The sequence below is a fragment of the Cololabis saira genome, chromosome 12, assembly GCF_033807715.1.
Source record: "Cololabis saira isolate AMF1-May2022 chromosome 12, fColSai1.1, whole genome shotgun sequence".
Lineage (NCBI taxonomy): Eukaryota > Metazoa > Chordata > Actinopteri > Beloniformes > Belonidae > Cololabis > Cololabis saira.
The window spans coordinates 28,369,560-28,389,217 of record NC_084598.1 but is presented as its reverse complement, the minus strand read 5'-3'; the positions used below and the strand labels follow the sequence as shown (position 1 = coordinate 28,389,217).

At 43.8% G+C, this 19,658-nt stretch overlaps 1 protein-coding gene across 1 annotated transcript in view; it reads right to left on the bottom strand.

Annotated features, from left to right (window-relative positions):
- Window positions 1-1,093: 1,093 nt before the first annotated feature.
- The window catches only part of casz1 (castor zinc finger 1), a 47,896-nt gene continuing 29,331 nt past the window's right edge, over window positions 1,094-19,658 (bottom strand). Inside the window, exons 8-20 of the mRNA XM_061736362.1 lie at window positions 19,419-19,591; window positions 18,055-18,923; window positions 14,124-14,256; window positions 13,684-13,747; window positions 12,531-12,694; window positions 12,128-12,250; window positions 11,721-12,041; window positions 11,419-11,617; window positions 10,453-10,624; window positions 8,723-8,871; window positions 7,875-8,112; window positions 6,724-7,089; window positions 1,094-5,998 (exon numbers count right to left, since the gene is read on the bottom strand). Coding sequence (XP_061592346.1) covers window positions 4,734-5,998; window positions 6,724-7,089; window positions 7,875-8,112; window positions 8,723-8,871; window positions 10,453-10,624; window positions 11,419-11,617; window positions 11,721-12,041; window positions 12,128-12,250; window positions 12,531-12,694; window positions 13,684-13,747; window positions 14,124-14,256; window positions 18,055-18,923; window positions 19,419-19,591 — 4,236 coding nt within the window. The 3' untranslated portion in view covers window positions 1,094-4,733. The remainder of the gene's footprint in view (window positions 5,999-6,723; window positions 7,090-7,874; window positions 8,113-8,722; window positions 8,872-10,452; window positions 10,625-11,418; window positions 11,618-11,720; window positions 12,042-12,127; window positions 12,251-12,530; window positions 12,695-13,683; window positions 13,748-14,123; window positions 14,257-18,054; window positions 18,924-19,418; window positions 19,592-19,658) is intronic.

Below are 19,658 nucleotides of genomic sequence, written 5' to 3'. Positions count from 1 at the left end.
GGAACAATCTGCTTCGGTGCGGCGTGTCTGCCTGCAGAGACGTGGACTGAACTGAAGTGTATCGCAGACGAATTTCGGTGATGTATCTGCGTCTGGGGCCTGAACCCGGAGCGCTGTAAGTGCTCCTTCTCCCCGGCAGTCATCACACGGTAAAGTACGTTCAGACCAAATAGACTTAGACACAAAAGCTGAAGTCGTGTGCCTCATTTGACTTGTGGAGTAGATCATGTTCACTCATGTGGAGTAGCTCTGTGGCACCTTCACTTGTGCAGCACGTGTTCACGGGATACTGACAGTGAGAATAGATGGGATTACACACATTCCTTCTGTTGTTTCTCATGCTGCGCTTGTGTATCCCGTGTTCCTCTCGTGTCCATGAACTTTATTAAAGCGTTCACATGATGTCACGAACCGTTCTCGTTTCTCCTTATTTCTGTACACCGTCTTACTTGTTTTTATTGCAGTGACCGACCGTCCGCCCGTTATTAAAGCTCTCCTGTCATCTTATATGATCACACTCTCAGGTTTCAGAGCTGGCACATTTTTCTTTTCAAGCTCTTCCAGCTCTTTGTCTATTACTGCAGGACTCATGAACAGGCGGGCGGTTAGTCCAGGGCAGGCAAATCTCCATAAATCCTTCCACAGCGGCTACCCTCTTCAGGCTCCACTGTACAATATCTGTCTTCATCTAGCAGTGCACAGGCACAGCCACCTGCTTTTCCTCTGCTCACCCTCCCTCCCTCCATGCTTTGTGAACTTAATAAAAGCTGCCATTACGCAGCGCTTCATCTGTTTGGGCCCTAATCTGCCTTATAGGCATCATGTGACCACATATGCAGCACACACCTGTCGTGTATGTTCCAAGCCTCAACTGTTGCCTCTCCCTGCCGCTCACACACTCGCTCAGCCTGCTCCTGGCACGTCCACCGACTGTGTGTCGCTGTTGGCCAGCACACAACGTACAGCTACCACATGCACAGTTGGCACTCGTGATATGTACAACTGTAAGGTTGGGGGGTTTTTTTTCCACGTGAAAGAGAGAAAACTAAAAAGAAATGACCTCTTAATGATTTGTTTTATTGTTCAGAAACACACTGACACTGAAAACGGACCTAAAGTCATTCGGTATGTTTTTATTTCAGTGAGTGAAAAGCTCAAACTTTGCATCAGACATGCAGAAATGAAAGGAAAAACATAAATATAGCACAATGACGACGGACAGCACTGCATCTGAGAGGAAATAAGCAATTTGACGAGAATGTGAAGTAGTGCTCAGGGCAAGTTGTTTTGGTTTTTTTATGTTTTTCTTTTGTTTGTTTTTTTAAAGCACTATTTTTCCATATAAAATGTCTCATAAATGAAGCCAAATTGAATGCTGATTGTGAATGGCTTTTACTCCAAAAGTGCAATATATTTTACAAAATCTGAAAAGTTGCTCCGTTTCTCCGCAGTGGGTTTAATATTTTACCTTTTCCAGCAGTGGAAGCAGATCTGTGTTTATCTCCAGACCACTGTTTTATACCATCTTTTTTCCTCAGTTAATTAAAGCAGTAAAATGATCTGTCTTTTCAGTGGAAGTCTACGCAAGATTTGGAGGTTGTTTCCGTCTGGTTTTTGTGTAATATAATTTTCAGCTTTATTCCTTTTTTTTTTTTTTCCCCCTCTGGTAGATTATATACAGGATACCAGCTGGCTGACAGATGGTGATGCCTTTATCTGTGTTTTTTTTTCCTTCTTTTTTTTCATTAAAAACATCACAAGGAAGAGAAGGAGGAAGCATGGGAACAGCTGTAGATGAGGGGACAGAGTCAGCACACTGGCCTCTGGGTGACATGAGGGAGAGGGAGAACTCAGCACATGGCTTGAAGCAAAAGAAAAAAAAAAGGGGAAGAAATGATAATATTAAATGTGCCCTGTTAGCAGTGAGCAAGATGCAGAGAGCCGTCTTGTTAGCGGCAGCAGACCCTTATGTCTCCTTAATGGTCCTTGGCTCTTGTTCCCACACCAGAACAAACAATGGGGTGACCCCGACAACAAATATTGTTGATTCGTAAAACCTGCATGGATGCAGATGGTTTACTCTCTTTAAATGCTTTGAATTAAAAAAAAAAAAAAAAAAGGATCCCAGTTGGATCCCAGTTTACAGGCAGAAAGTCGGAAACAGATGCACGAGGCGATGAAGTTATTGAAGTTATTGGTCTTAACCGGAGCTGTGAGCGGCTTAAACAGAAATACAGGTGTGTTGTTACAGCCTCTCTCGGGGGGAGACCACACTTCAGTAGTATCGGTGACTGACAGAGGGGGCTCCGGTGACCTCCTGCCCCCCCGCGCATCCGCAGCACCTCTCCGCTCCACGCACACGTCCTAATGTTCAGGCTGGACCGCCGGCAAGCAATACATGTTCAACGTCATAATAATTCAATTTATTTAGTTTTAACTTTTTACAGATCCTGCTCTTCTGCAGCTTCACACACGCGCGCACGCGCACACACACACACACACACACACACACACACACACAAATTGAATTCAAGTGCATGACGTCTACCAGCCCCGACACTTATCTTTGCAGATTATTCAAGTTAATGAGCCACAAAAACAAATGAAAGAAAAAAAAAACACACGCAGAAAAATGACAATGAATAAAGTGAGTTGATAAATAAAGCAGAAACATCAGCGAATGAGTTAAGGGTCAGTGTATTTCAGTTTGAGCTGCTGACAAAATTTGGAAAATTGTATGTATAATGCAAACAAATTGAACTGTCTAAACAACCTTTGGTGTAAAAATAACGAAAAGAAAAAAAGCTCACACACACAAGCAAACTATAATGAGGCTATTTGATTTTTTCTTTTTTTTACTTTTTATTATTCATTTCTCCTTTTTAGGGTTTTTCTTTTTAAAGGAAGCTGTTCATCAAAGAGCATTTTGTTCATATATAGTTATTTTTTACAGAGGAAAATACTGTACAGCCTTTTTTTTCCCTTCTCAAAACAATATCTCAAGGAATATAATCTACACACATTATTATTCCCTATGTTATGATCATTTCTTTCCAATGCCAAGCTCAGGAGATAATTCAATGAGTCCACTCCTCCGTCATACATATTTGCTCAATAAAAACCAGAGGGTGGTCTGACAGGTTTATAATTTGGTACGACAGTAAGTGAGCATTGCTATGAACTTCTGAAGAATTAATTTAAATCACAGTCCATATTAGTGTTTCTTATTTGGTTGCCCTTTTTCTGGCACACCGCAGATTCTTTTTTTTTTCTTTCCCCATATCAAACTGTCTAATCACAAAAGAAGCAAAAAATAAAAACCAGTCTTTAAATAAACCACAGAACAACAGTTTGTTGTCACACTAACATCTATTTGTGCATCAAAGCAAAAGTGAACTAAAACAACATCTTTAAAGCAAATTCCCTGTTAAAAGATATATATCATTCTTTTTTTTTCAGACGTTAAAAATGAACCTAAAAAGTGCAATAACACCCTAAAAATTTCGCATTGGAAGGTCACATAAATATTAAATAAAAACTGTTACAACAGGAGCTCAACCACAACCATAGTGAATGAAAAACAAAATGCCGTTGAGACATTTTTCGGTCTGTACAGTTTCAACATAGACACTCCCTGACGCCTCCGCCGTCCGATCTGCTGCGTTCGTTCGAGAGACACGTTTCTTCCTCCGATCAGTCCGACCCGGCCCGGCCCCCCGCCCTCCCCCTCCCCAGCCCCACCCAGCTCCACCCTCACCACTTCGCCTGCTAACAAATCGATATGCTTCTGACTAACAACACAACAAAAACATTTTAATGCAAAGATGCAAATAGTAACAAAAATATTTTTAAATATGAGTCATCTATGATCACTGTTTTTCATCATGGTCAGCTAATATAAAAGTGCACTATTCACGCACAAACTTGATTCCTCCACGGAGGGTAAAATGACGAGGGCTACGCTTGGAGTTGGTGCGACTTGAACATTTCTTGCGAATGTCAGAGAGAACGTTTGAAGCTGGCGGCTTGCTGGACGCCTAAGTGCAGCTGATACTGATCAAACAGTTACTGGTCAATTCCATCTGTCACTGAGAACATAGAAGCAGAGAGATGGGAGCAAGAAAACGGTGTCCCTTATCTCTCAGTGTCTAATAATATTAATCAATAATAATAACAATAATAATACAGAAAAAAGATTAAATGTTAGAAACATGTCCTGTTTCCCTTAGTGATTCATGCCCCTGTTTTCTATGTATCCTGCAGTTCATGTCACTTGTGTCAGCTAGTTCCTTTTGTATATTGTCGTTCATACACACACACACACACTCACACACTTACGGATAGTTATATAGAGTGATTTGTTTTTGTTTTTCTGTTGTTTTTTTTTCGCACACAAAAAAGTGAAAAAATTAAAAATAAATTAAAGTCAAACATGCACGCACACAAAAAGACTGATGTGTAGTAAAATGCTTTACATTGCTGCCCCGTGTGTAAAACAGGGGGCCTAACTCCTCTGTGTGTCTCTGTTCATATTTTAATGCATAATTGAATTAATAATGTTGGTCATCTTGTAAACATCATGATAAATCATTTTGGGCCGTCATTTTCTCCTCATTGCTGTTTTTTTTTTATTTTAAAGTCATCTTAAGTCTCTAAACATGATGAATGAGGCCACTTTTCTTTTGTCTATTCATGGTGCGCAGGAGTTCCTACAGTCTGTCGCATTGCTTTTTTTATGGGTCAGTGTCTTCCTTTTCCAATTGGTAAGCATCAGTGTGGTTAACGGAACCATCAAAAGTCTTGCTGTTGTCCTTTTCACCATCCGCCATTGAATCATCATTTGAGTCACTGTTTAGCTCATCCTCTGCCTCCTCTTCCTCCTCTTCGTCCTCTTCGTCCTCTTCTTCAGCATGTGCCTCCTCCTCGGGTGACAAGTCCTCTTCGGCATCTCCAGATGTTGCCGTGGTGTCGTCCTGAGCTGCCGACACGCCGAGCGATGGTGCGGGATTGTGGCCCAATCGCGCTGCATCGTGGTGCGTCTTCTTGCTGAGGTCCAGCGAGTCGCTCAGACCCAGGCCGGCTGCGTTCTTCAGGAAAAACAGGGAGCTGCTGGTGTCGGTGCCCAGGTTGAGGGAGCTATCCAGGCTGATGGAAGACGGCGGGTACGAGTGGTTGTAGCCGGAGCAGACGCCACCTGTGTGGTAGAGCATGGTGGGAGCACTGCTGTTCATGCTGTGGGACAAAGCGTGGAGGCCACCGGGTGAGGAAGTAGAAAGACCCATGGAGGAAGGAGGGACCACCGCCACATTTCCTGGCAGGTGCGCCCCTTCTCGTTTTGGAGACACAGACGGCAGCTCACCCCGCTCCTGCTTCTCATGCTTTCTCTTGTGGGAGTCCATCTGGGACATGCCGACCACTGTGTGCTTACACTCGGGGAAGGTGCAGTGGAAGTGTGAACACTTAAGCTTATATTTGCAGTCAGGTACCTCACAGTCAACACTGGAGCTGAACTGGCAGAAGCCAGCGGCGCTGATCACATCTTGCTTGCCGTGGTGCTTGCGGTGGGCCGTCACCTTGGTGCTGTCGGTGCAGCGGAAGCCACAGCGCAGGCAGTGGAAGTGGGTGCTGTTGCCAGAAAACTGGCAGTCTGGGAAGTTGCAGCTGAGCGAAGACTTGAAGCGCTTGAAGTCGTCCAGGACCAGGTTGTCCACGCGGTCGTGGTGCTGCGCGTGCTTGTACATGTGGGTGCGTCCGCAGAACTTGTAGCCGCAGTTCTCGCGAGTGCAGTGGTAGTGGGTCACCTTGAGAGAAAACTGGCATCCTGAATCTTTGCAGTTCTCATACAGGTCGTAGCGCCGGAAGCCGTCCAGCATCATGCCCTCATCCAGCATCTTCCGTGATGATGCGGTCTTGCGGCGCTTGCCAAATGGTGACATGTCCTCGATGATCCAGAAGCGCTTCTTTGCACCAGTGGCTGTGGGAATGGAGATGGTATTGCCTGAAGAAAAGAAGGAAAAACATTAAAGATTAATAAGTTGGTTCATAAGGTGAAAGCTACAGAATAAAAAACTAATTACTATCCTGGTTAAAACTTTAATGTTGAATTCTCCTCAGCCAGAAGTGGTTCAGAGCTGAGTAAGCACGGAGAGCCACGTTTTATTTAAGTCCTAATTCCCAGAGTAATTAGAAGAGAAGAAAAATGATAGATTGACTGTTGAACATGACACTTTTACAGGGTGTCTCAAGCCTCCAAACACAGACTGAGCTGCGCGTCTTAACCAACCCTCTCATCTCCGTGTTGTTTTATGAGGGGCACCCACCTTGTGCAACACCCTGGGGTCACTGCTAATGATCTGATCCCTGTTCTGCAAGACAGGAAGCAGCGGGCCTCGATAAAACTTGAGGCGTGATTAAAATAAGAAGCTGCTGATGCAGTCTGGTAAAGGGAAGCTAAACAAGGCCCAGGCTTCGGAGAAAAGGTGCCACATTTAAGCAAGTAAAACAAAAAGTGAAAGTAGTTTGAATGGCATCAGTGGAGCAGTTATACATATTTCTGTTGTGACTGTAAACTTTCACATATATTTCCTCTTTTTGCATGTCTCGTATTTTTCATTTTCAATCATCTTTTGCAACAAAAAGGCTGGATCACACAGTTAAATGCTGCACAGGACTCAATAATTGAGAGTGACAGCTGCAGTGTTGGTTTGCGCCGGGGATAAGTACCTGCAGCATCCTGCACTATAGGGACGTCATTTTTAACTGGAGACGGAGTGGCAATGATGGGGCTGAAAGCTGGTGTGTTGGTTGGCATGACAACACTCCGAGTTGCTCCCAGAGAGGCGCTGAGCAGAGAGTATGACAGACAGGATGGAGAGAGGAGGTATGGGAGTGAGGGGAGAGAAGGTCGGAGGAGAGCGGGAGAGAGAGATGGGGCCTGGGACTGGTAGCCAGGCTGAGGACCGCAGGGTAGTGGCAGTGGAGGAGGAGGTGGTGGTGGAGGAGGAGGAGGGGAAGAAGGAGGTGCGTTTTGGGTTGTGCTAGTGTCAGCAGGGGTGGTAGGAGCAGAAGTGGTGGCGGGGAAGCCTTGTCCTGGAGAGACAGGTTGACCAGAAGGGGTGAAGGACAGGTGAGAAGGGGAAAAAAACATACACAAAAACAGGGGCCAAATCCCACACACACACACACACACGCACACACACACACACACACACACACCAAGGGATGGGAGGTAAAAAGGGAAAGATAAAAGATAAGAGAATGATACAAAATGAGGCCCATTCAAGACAAGTAACCCAAACACCAGCCAAAAAAAAAACCCAGTGATGAGAGTGGTGGATAACAACATGACAGAATGTGAAAACAAAAGATTTAGCACAACTAGAGAAGAATCTGTCAGGTATGTTTGAGGAAAAAAAAGTGTGAGTTTCTCATTTCCCTTCATTTGTCCCACAGCTGAGCCAACTAAAAAAGTTAAAGTGTACATAAAGCCACAGAGATGATGAGCTCTGGCCAAGGAAAATGTGATAAGCTACATTCAAAGCAATAACTCAGACCACTGATGTACAGAATGGAGGTTTTATGACAATGAACAGGCAAACTGAAAAAATGTATTGTCCACGACTCAGAGCATAACAATACAGCACTGTCATCAACCTCATATATTATTACTAATGTGTCTATTGATTGGAAGTTAAACTACTGAATCATGAAATACGTGAATGAAGTATGAATGAAACGACAAGCTGCTGGCTTTCTGGGTGAAGTATGAGCGTGTACGGAGGGCGGAACATTAGACAAGAAAACCTGTTTTTTTTTTTATCTTCAGACAAAACCACATCAAAATGACCCCTTGGGGATATTTTACACATGCTCACCTGCTGGAGAGCTATCGTTGCCTACAGGTGTGCTGGTGCAGCTTCGGTCCTGGTTGGAGGACTCAGAAGAGAGTCCCAAGGGGCTTCCTCCTCCTCCCATGTAGTCCATGTAGTCATCGGTCTCATCAATGGAAACGGAGGAGAAGCTGGAGGTGATGCCAGATTGGCCCATCATGGACCCGGACATAAAACCGGGAGCTTGCTGCATCTCGTCCCCCCTTTGGCCGAGTGGCATCACCTGGAAAACGAGTCATCTTCATCGTTAAAGTGTGTTAGGAACAAACCACTCGAGCTATCATGAGTCATCTATGCAGGTGTTGTCTCCTGGCATAAAAACAAGAATTTCTCAAAAGAAGAATGTCAGAAACTATTTTTGAAAGAATGAACCTCGCACTTTTGTCACATGACAATCACAACAGAAGAAGAAAAAAGAACATACAGGACAAGAAAATCCACATTTAAAACCATGTATGGTACAACATGTACTTGATGATCCGTGCAGGAAATGTCTTTACAGGGTAAAAACATTTTTAACAAAGGATTGTCGTGACAGTTTGTTATCGACTGGTATGACAGGATATGACTGGTACTTTTTTGTAGAACATCAAACGAATGAAATCCTTCCCCGAATCTGACTCATAAAATAGGAGACAACAAAAACAATTAAAAAAAAATTTTAAAAAGAAAAAGGAAAAAATAGGTGCTCCCAGACGAGCAGGAAAGTGGGCAGACATTGTTACTTTTAAACACTGATGCACGCATTTACTGAAAATGCCCATTTGTAACATTAACATTCAATTCTTTGAAAGGGTGTGTCGGATACTTGGCTTTTGTTTGCATGTTTGTACCTGGGACGGGACTCTGTCAAAGTTCTTCCCCAGCATCCGCCTCATGTGTTTGCGTGCGTGTGAGGTCATCTGGTGCTTGAGCAGGAAGGAGAACTGGCAACCCTCTCGGATGCAGTGGAAGTGGCTGTTGACTTGGTTATACTTACAACCTGCCAAGGAGAAAACGGTGACAGCTGTAAACTCTCCATTTGCAGATTAATTTGTCTTCGGCTCGTTGCGAGGCAGCCAAAACCAGCTACAGCGCTAAAGGCAATATTATCAGTGTGAGGGTGTTATGATGAGATCAATCACAAGGTGAAATTTTTTTTTTTTTTTTTTTTTTTTAATTTCATGATATGGCTTTGACAAAAGAGGGATCGGGTTTCAAAGTGTTTTGGAGTGTACATGTAGGAGGAATATTAGATCACTGGTGTCACACTGAGCAAGTCAAGGCTTCTATGCACTAAACCTGTGGAGCTCTTTTATTACACTGACAGGCTTTATTCAATTAGGAATTTACATAAATAAATTCTCATTTTCTGTGGGCCAATAATGCTCACATCCCTGCAAACCAAAGTAAATATACGATTATTACCATATTAAATTCATTTTTCAAAGTATCTCCATTGTCATTTCTCCTTTTGCTCTACATTGTTCTGCTGTCTGCTTCATAGTCTTCAGTTATTTTCTCTTGTTTTAACTGGTCTAACTCTAATTGCTTTATGATTTCAAATTAAATGATTGTTCCGTTTTGTGCCTGTTAATCAAATACGATTATATAAAGCAGGCAGAAATAATTGAAAGAGTAACATGCTGGGCAGGTGCTAGCATGTCAGTAACCATGACACCCGGTTTAAGAGAAAAACATGTCTGTGTCATCAAATAGCTTTCGTACACACAACGCTTTAGACACGCAAAGTTGAGCAAATAACAGTAACCTCTGTGACACAGAGGCCCTTTTGTGAGACAGAAACCAGGTAACATCATCAGCGGTGTTCAGTTTAATGTTGCTGCCATGGATACTGGCAACCCATCAATTCTTTATGACTGGAGCGCTGGTGATGGTAATCCTTTCTGTTTTTCCTCCAGCCTGAACAATGCAGTTGGCAGATCAGGCTGGGGACAAAAAACAGCTGTTTAGGGCCTGGTTTTGTTTGCTTTGTTCATGTGTTCTGAAAAGCTTGTATAACCGACTAAAAAAAGAAAAGGAAAAAAAGATCACTTTAATTTGTTTCTGTGTGATGGCAGCGGTAGCTGTGAGGCGCAGCTTCAGAACACAAACAGGCTAAACCAGACAAGCCAGATAATTAACAAACACAAACCTAATTGCTCATTTCTGACAGGGGCAAAAGAAAGAGGAAAACAACCTGGATGTGATTGCCCTCTTTGACATTATTGCTCATATAGTAGTACAGGCAAGACTTCCTTTGGGACTTGAGGTGGCATTGTGAATATGCAAAATGTGGGGACAAAACCTACGAGGCAGCCTCGTTTCATGCCTCTTAAAACAACTTACAAAACACGATGCTGTGTTTGCCAACACTGGTTTCGCTCCCTTAGTAAACAGTGAATATCCTCTTGCAACAGCCAGTACAAATCAATCCATATCTCTCTCAGTTTAACACTTTTAATCTCTCTCGGTAAAATACCCTCAACAGCTGTTCAAGTTCAAGACATGGAGGTTTTCAGAGGAAGCACGAGTCAAACAGGCTAAAACATATATGCAGGATCAGAGGGATTTCTGTTCTTACCCAGCCTCCCACACTCCTCCCTCTTGGTGAAATATTTGAAGCCGTTGGCCGCGCGGCGCTCTGCCTTCTCGTGCTTCTTGACATGCCACGGCAGCTTGGTGGTGATGTTGGTGACAAAGAAGCAGCCAGGCCGCAGACAGTGATAGTGGCCCCTCATTCTGAACTCACATTGCTGCAGAAGAGACAAATAAGTGCAGAGTTTCAGGGGTCACGTGTTGTCGATGTCTGAATGTTATTTCATTTCATTACATACGTCTGTGTAAAGTTAAGGTGAATACACATCTTCTATAAAACCATAATAAACACTTTTTCTCTTTACAGTTATGAAGAGCATCCCGCATTTGTAACCACAATTACTTTGCCTTTCCAGGGTTCTCACAAACACCCCCCCTTTCTAACATGTCTGTACACCACCATCTGTTTGTGAGGCCCAGGTCCCAAAGGACTGGGCCAATAAAGATCTGCTCAGTTCAGGAGACGGAGACTAAAGGGAGGAGGAAGGGAGTAGAAGGGAGAGGGGGTGCATTTTTTGTGAGAGGGGGGTGATTTTCGACACATTAATGAATTCATTTAAACGGTTTTCCAAATACGGGCTCATGAGAGCAGGCAGGGGCTGCCATTTAGGTTTCATTTGCCAAGCATTCCCCTGATTTTTGCCCTATTCCAGACAGCCTTGTTTACTGTGCAAGTGACAATGATTTATTGGGTAATATCAGCTAAATTGGCCTTTTCTGAGAGGAGAATGCGGCAGTCAAAATGACATCATTGACATATAAACAGGCATTACTGGGGTGAGTCGACTGTCTTTCTCAGCAGAGATGGAAGACGGGGAGCAGTGGTTGTGAAAGCCTTGAGTCAAATAACCTCAAATACTGGTCTAATAGATAGCATACTTCATGCTTGGAAACCTCTAGGAGTTGACAGTCAGTGATTCAGCGAATGGCTGAATTATCAAGCTGCACTCACCTGGTTGGGACAGAGACACTGAAGAGAATAGTAGGAAAACTGGTCACGGACATTGATCAGGTTGTTGTTGGGATTGATGTGGTCCAAACAATGGGACTCTGCTTTCCCGGAGGTCTTGCACACATACTTGCAGTTCCCAAACAAGCAGTGGAAGTGGAACTTGTTTGAGTACTTACAGTCAGTAGCCAAACAGGGATCACTGGGTGGAAAAAAAAATGGTAAAATATGGTTTAATCAGCTCTTGGAGGAAAAATAAAAAACAACACACTGAGCTGTTTATCAGACTCAAATGTTTCCCATACTTTTCCTGGAACTGCAGAAAGCCAGGTTTGACTTGTGGCTTTGCATTCTCCAGAGAGGTGGTGGCCAGAGGGGAGTTTGCTGGCAGGTTGGGCATTGATGCTGGAATCTGGGGGATGCTGCCGGTTAGCTGCTTCCAGGCCAGCACGGAGGGAGGAGGAGAGCTGTAGCCGCCAGAGGAGGTGAGGTGTGCCACATCCATGGAGGGATTATTGGCCATGGAGACAGGGGCAACAGGCTGGAGCGGGGCTGACTCACAGGACTCCTTGCCGTCACCAAAAGGAGGCTCTGACTTCACCTTTAAGGTGGCTCGGAGATGGAAGCTGAGAGAAAAAGACAAGTCCTCATTTTTACATCGATCATCAAAGTGAAAAAGGTTTTTCCAGACATGAATGGGTGTAACACTCACTTAGCATGTTTAATTGCTCCATCAACAGTGCTGAAGAGTGCACCACAGTCCTCAACCAGGCAGTGAAAATGCACCTTCTGAAGGAAGTCGCATTGAGCTTCGCAGAAGTCATCTGTATCAAACCTTCACATGCACAGACAAGAAAAACTATTAACTGCCTCATCTAAAGAAACACCAACAACTGGTTCAACTTCTCATCTGACAGGAAATGCTTTCAGGTGTGATTCTGTAAGTCACGCCACAATCCTGCAAGGTCGGATTCTTTATGTTCCACGTGATTTACAGTTACTCTGTACGTGAAAGGATGGTATTTCTATGAAAGGAGCTCATAGAGACGCTGCTTTCTGACATTCTGACCATTATCTCACTATCATAATGAGTGACTCTTATCGTGTTTCTTTACCTGCGGAGGTATGTCCTCCAGATCTCAGAGGGTTTCTCTGGCAGGGGCCTCTTCAGCACTCTTTGTGTGTACATTGCTGCCTCAGAAGCGTTGTTGGCCTGGCCTCCCTCCGGCTCCATCTTCACGTTCATGGCATTGAAGAGAGCAGGGTTCGCCTGTGACATCTTCAAAACACAGTACGCATAAACCAACAGTGGCAGGCTTGGCTGAGCATTTGTAAGCGCGGGAACTTGCATATGGTAGTGGCAGTGTGAGAATGAGCAAACACACACACACACACACACACACACACACACACACACACACCCACACACGCACAAACTGAAATTGGCAAAGCAAAAGAGAACAGGCAGAATTACAAACATCCGGACTTTTGCTTGAGTTCTGGCCAAGCGTGTTTTCTAAGCATGCTCCGGGGACATCTGTTAACCCTTTTATGTGAGGTGGTGGCTTAAAATCAGAAAGCCTGACACAACAAGAGTTGAGATATTAAACAACTCTGCTTTCTAGGTTTAATAACTACAACCCTGAAGTTAAGCTCCAAAGGAAAAGCTGAATAGACTGTGTGTGTTTAGAGAAGATGTAAGAGAAGGTTGTGATCAATGGGTAAGATGAGAAAAAAAAGGAGACTGATCTGCCATTACATCATCAATGTGATGGAAAGCGCCAAGCATATTTGTATCAGTCAGATAAGACATATGACTAAGACATTGCCCTTTTTAATCTTCACAAAAACGTATACACATTTTAATTTCCATACGCTAACATTTAGAGTTGTTAAAAAATGAGGGCAGCGCCTTTCAGTTTTTTTCTCCTCTGGCTTTTTAATCAAATAATTTATAAACTCTATAAATAAATGTAGAGTGAGGCGGGGAAGAAAAAGTATAAAGGGGGAGAAAAAAAATGGACGGCGAGTTCAGAACAGCTCATCAAAAAACAAACATCTCTATATATCTGGCATGGCACGCAGCTACTGCTTCATTATATTAATTTGTGAGAGGTGCAGTGAAAATTACACCATATGAAAAATGGCTGGAAAATTTAAATGATACAAACTCATCTTATTAGCAGTGAAACATTAAAAAACAAACAGGCCCCTCTATGTCTCACTAATTTGTCTTGGGATGAAAGGCGTTTGATGGATGGATCTTACCTTATTCATAAGCGAGGATAAAAGAGATGTATTTCCTGGTACAGGGTGTCCGTTTGATTCATTACTGGAACAAGGAAAATGAACAATGTTTAGTCAAGATTTGCATGAGAACAGTAAATATTACTATTTATCACACAAGGTGTGCAAGTATAATGAAGAAGAAAAATGCTTCTTAAGAAATCAAATCTACTGTAGGGCGGTGTGGAGATTGGTGTCAAAGGTTTATGTAAACATCCCTCTGACACAAAAATAGAGAAAAAGTATGAAGATTTTTATAATTGTACATTTAGTTGGCAGGAAAAGGTGCCAAATAGGAACAAAAAGATATAAAATAAAATGATTTCCTTTATATTTCATAATTATAAATAAATTAGTTGAAAGGGCAAGTATTTCCATTTTCCATTTTTAATGAACCTTTAATGTAGCGTGCGTGTATATACCTGTGGTCTTTCTTGCTCAAGTCCAAGCTGTGTTCCTGTGTGGAACCATGGGAAGCTCCAGAGATGTTATCCATTGGCTCCTGCTTCACTTGAACCAGATTGAACTGGCTGGCTGAAGCCGGGTGTCCGTTCCCTGAGGATTGCACCGCAGACAGGGAGGAGAGAAAACGCAACAAAGTTATTGTTGGTCAGCATTATTACCCCTTGATGAGATCCAATCTGACTTCTGTCCAGGCCTGAAAAGAAAACTCAGAGATATAATTATTGCAAAATTATGTCAGGCCGTCAAGCCTCTTAAATGGTGATTGAGAGGCGGGAGATATGAGGGAAAAAGACTCCTTTTTCTCCAGCACTTGTCACAACTCATTTGCCCGGCTGCCTCTTAACTGGTCATTAAGTGAGATGCTAATGCTGAGGGAAAGTGGCAGTCTCAGATTGGCCACCCCCTCCCTCACCACCTTCTCAAGCTCCTTGTTGGCCTGACAACGAGCGGCGGCCAATGCCACTGAGTGCGCCCACAAGCAACAGGGGCGCTATGTCGGTCAGATTGGAGCTGACAGCCAATCAGATTGGTTCAAATAGCGCGACCTCTCGATCACAGGCTCCTCAAAATAGGTATGCAGCGAATGCTCTGAGTGCAGACAGGAGAGCTGAATTCAAACAAATATAAACACCAGGGGACGACCCGGGGTAAAAATGCTGACAGGAAGGTGAATTCTGCCCCCTCCTAATCCTCTGGGGTTGAAATATCAATTTGTCCTGGGGCTATACAGAGAAAGCTACGCTTCTAGCTGACAATAAATGGCAGTTTCTATCTTAAAAATATATAAGTGAGTGGGAGGTGTGACCATTCTGGAGTGCACCAGCGGAAACATCTGATGTTAAGGAATCAGGCCTGGTGTTGAGGGAAAGTGACAGTCAAGGTCATGGGCACCCAAGTGTGTGACCTTAGCCCTCAGCCTGGTGACGATCTACTCTCTTTTGTTGCAAGAAGAAAAAACAAAAAACCAGACCCCTGTGCTCTGTTTAAGAGCACAGACCCCCCCCCCCTGTTAAAAGATGACCCAGAGACATATCAGGCAGAATCAGAGTGGAAAAGCCAGTCTTGGGCCTTGTCAGCTGAAAGCTAGGAGATGGGGAAGTGTCAGTGTCAGTGTCAGTTCAGTTTGACAATGGCTGAGGTTGGAGGGACTGGGGGGTGGGGCAGGGGTGGGGCCAAAGGAAAACAGCAGTCAAACAATTTTGTGTCTGGTTTGATGACTCTGAATGTTTACCAAGTCCACGTCCACGCCTTCATCCCTCCCCCACCAACTTGAGAGGAGTATAGCCAAAATTAACTAGCCAGAAAAACCCTGCCTTGTCATTGACAATTAAATCAACTGAAAGCAGATTACATCAAGAGTAGCCACTCACTGTATGATCCCCACATGATCACCAGGCTGAGGGAAATATTACTTCACTAAATCAGAGGATAAGTTGACTGTTTAAGGTGGATTATGAGGGGGAAAAAAAATCTCACTCTGGTGCACTTCGGGAAAGGATTCTTTTTTTCTTTTCCTACTTCCCAAGGAGGGAGAACAAATGAGTTTGACTCAAAGCAGCTTCTTTCTGGAAATTATCCAGGAATAATGTACCACCATGTAATTACTCTGGATAAGATACAGAGCTTCTGAAAGATCATTTGTACTGTGTGTCTAATTAGTAAACCCTTCAGATGCTTGAATCTCTCGAAAAACACTTAGGGGTAAATTAGAGTGGAACATTATTAAAAAAAAAAAAATACCGCGAATAACTGAAGGCAGAAACAAACAAAAAAACACAATTCACCGCAAAAGAGACAAGGTTTCACAACCCAACGAGAAAATAAACACAGTGAAAAATAGCCACAAACACAGTGACTTTTCTCACACCTTTTTGACAGAGAAGCACAAACCACTTCCTTCTCATTTGAGACCCAAATGTCCTGTTCACACAGTTTATGAAGCAAATATGAGAAACAAAACCACAGCTACCCCTCAGTCATATATCTGCGTCAACTTTTTTACAATAATGTAAGCGATCAAGAGTGTGGAGCTTTCTTTCAAAACCATTTGTTTCCCAGCAAAGAGATCTGAGCTGCAGCTCTGAGCGTAACAGCGAAAGGGGTGGTGAAGGCACCATCTGTGGACGCCCCGCCCTGAATGGAGGCACTTTCCCAGTGTTCACGCTACCTGCTGGAAGCCCAGAGAGGTGGAGCTCAGCCTGACAGCATGGGCTCTGCTCGGCTCCCTGGAGCAGCTGCCCCAGCTCTCTCCCCGGACCTGTCCTGCTCCGGGAGCACCACCAGGAATTGTAATCCTTCTCAGTCCCAACATCCGGAGCAGTTCCATTAACAATCCACACCCCACCTGCTCAAACTGGGGAACCTACTTTATCTGAATGCAACAGCATGCTCTGTGGTGCATATTCAAAATTGAATACTTGAACTTTATTTTCGCTCTCGGGGGGGCTTTGTTGAGAGGGATATGATAAACATAGACAAGCCAATTACCTCCAAAATTTATGTGAATTATGTTTATGCTAAACAGACACTGACATGTTTTTGTGGAAACAGAAGGTTTTGAGAGTGTGTGTCTTTGCTGATGCGTGCGTGTGTGTTTGTCTTGTATCAAAGTTTGCTTCTCCGCTCTGGTGCACTGAGCCATTTCTGCCTCAGTAATTTCTGTTTTTTCTTTTCTTTTTTTATCAGTTTTTTATTTATTTATTTATTTATTTATTTAGTTCTTGCAATTTCTGAACTTAATTTCATTCCACCTCCATTTGCTTGGAACGGGCGCAGACAGAGATAAGAGACCATTGATGAGGAAGCATGTTCAACACAAGCCCCAAAGGCCCCCACTCTCGACATCATAAGAGACTTTTACGGGCCCTACTCTCCCCTGTCAGCGTATTTATCTCCAAATGGATTGTGGGTATCTAACAAACGATCAACACAATAACAAGCCCAAAGCAGAGGACCATGCCTCTGGTATGTTTCTTGAAGCCTGAGAGCAGTGGGTCCCCCCCCCCCCCTCGTTCTCTTTGCTCTGGGATGCAGAGACGACCTCTGAGTGCACTCTCTCTGCCCTGTCCACACACAGCAAAACGGTGAAGCCTTGCATTACACAAGCAGAGTATTCTCTCTAGATATCACATAGTCATATCCTTCATATGATAAACAATTAAGCTATTCAAAGCGTGTATACTTTTGTCTCAAAATACAATGGTAAGGAAATAGGCAAAGGTACAGTATTTCATTCAATGTATTTTTATACTAAGCATTTGCCTTAAAGGGGACCTATTATGGCATCTAATATCTATTTTAAACAGGCCTTGAATGTCTTAAAAACAAGCTTTTGATTGTTTTTGCTAAATAAATGAGAACTTCAGCCTCTGAGCCATGTCTTTATCTTCCCAGTCTCTAACCTCATTCTCTATGCGGGATTCTGAGTGGCGTCTATGATAATGAGGCTCTGTGCTGATTGGCTGCCTGACGCGATGACGCGATGACGCGAATGATGCGATACACCGCTACGAAAAAATGGCGGAAGCTCCGGCCGGTGGAGTTAGTTGTGGGCGTGGTTTCACGCATCAGAGGCCAACCTATGTAAATCGCGTCCGTCGTTACGTAACGACTGGCGCAGAATCTGAACGGCTCGTAGAAGCCACATCACACTGGACGGCTCAGAAGGCTGCAGAATTTGGTTGCTTTCCTCCTTCTCTGAGTTGGCAGGCTGAGGGGAGACCACTTTATATACTGTATGTTAAAGCAAGAAAAAACGTTTTTTTCATAATAGGTCCCCTTTAAACAATTATTTCAAATTTGTGATTTTTTTTTTTTGTCCAGTAATTTTATTTCTTAGACATATACCATCAAAGTAATAATCAAAATGCCAAACATTTGTAAAGTTACCTGTGTCTGTGTTGTTGGAGGGTTTCAGAGCGGCAGCGGCCAGTCTGGCCATCATGGGTGATATCAGACCCTTGCTGGCGGAGATCTTCTCCATAATGGAGGAGGTGGCCAAGGAGGTCGGAGTACATGCCATGGCTGCATCTCCCCCCACCCTGGAGCAGCCTTGGGCCAGGGAGTCGGTGGGCACGGAGTGGGCCCCAGAAGAAACTGCTGATATCAGACTAGCGGCTGGTGGAGTTGGTTGAAGAGGCAGCCTAGGCATAAGAGGGAAGAATGGGTTGGAGCTGGCCAGAGCACTGTTGGAGAGAGCGAGGGCCACCGGCATGTTGCTGGGTAGGGCTTGGGTCAGCAGGCTGGACATGCGCTGGCCAGCGCTGGCTAGTGAGGGGGTTTGCTTTAGAGTCAGGCCTGGCATAGAGGAGGAGGAGACAGCAGTGGTCGCTGTGGTCAGCAAGTGTGGTACAGTAGTGGACTGCTGGGTCGTAGGGGAGGCACTCAGGCTGGAGTTCTTGCTACTGATGGCCGAGAAGTCCATCAGATCATCATTGCTGGATTCCTCTGGCTCATCCTTCGGAGCCATGAAGGTGTTGGCGAGGCCCATGACACCAGAGGAGCGGATGTGCCGACGCTCATGTTTGCGTTTGTGTGAGGTCATCTGGCTGGTGGAGGTAAAGGTGAAGCCACAGCCTGAACGAATACAATGGAAGTGGTTGGTAGCTTTGCTGTAGACGCAGCCCTCGTACTTGCATTCCTCATACTTGTAGAACTTCTTGAAGCCATCTTTGGCATAGGCATCATCCTTGATGTGGTAGCTCTTGTGCTTCTCAATGTCACACTTGTTCTTAAAAGTGAATGTGCAGCCTTGGCGTCTGAGAAAAGTACAGATGGGAGTTATGGAGAAGGTTCTCTTGATTTAAGCACTTCACAATGGAGGAATGATAACTGGGGTGGTTTAGTGACACTGCAGCAGCATAGCGACACATCACAGTCTGCAACTTTTGCAAGAGTAGTTCGTTTTTGTGATTGAGACTTTAATCAATCAATCACATAACTCTACAGCTTCTGCTAATATTCTCTTATGCTTTTTAAAATAAGATAAACTATTCAAATTCTTTTAGAGGTTTACTATTTCAAATGTATTACACATGCTCCTTTCTAGTTTGTCACTGTTAGTTTGGGATTATTTCAAAAATAGTATTCAAGGCTGCTGTTTAATTTAATAAAAAAATTACATTAAATAGGAAAGTGTTCATTTGAAATGGCATTATCAATTCAATAAAACAGTCTTTCCTGTTTATGGTTTCTGAAGGTTTTATCACAGAAATAAACTAAAGTGCATAATCCATCACATGAAGTCTTTTCACCTGCAGTGGAAGTGTGTGGTCTTCTGACCGTAGAACTGACACCCGACTGTGCCACAATCCTCGGTAGCACGAAATCTCTGGAAACCGTCGTTGATCAGCTGAGCGTTCTTTTTATGGAAGTTTTCATGCGTCATGACATCTGAGGTGCTGGTGTATACCTTGCTGCAACCCACCTGCAAAGCCGAGACAAAGCATGGTAATGGAAACTGAGATTGAGGCCCACAGTGTGTGAGTTTCAGT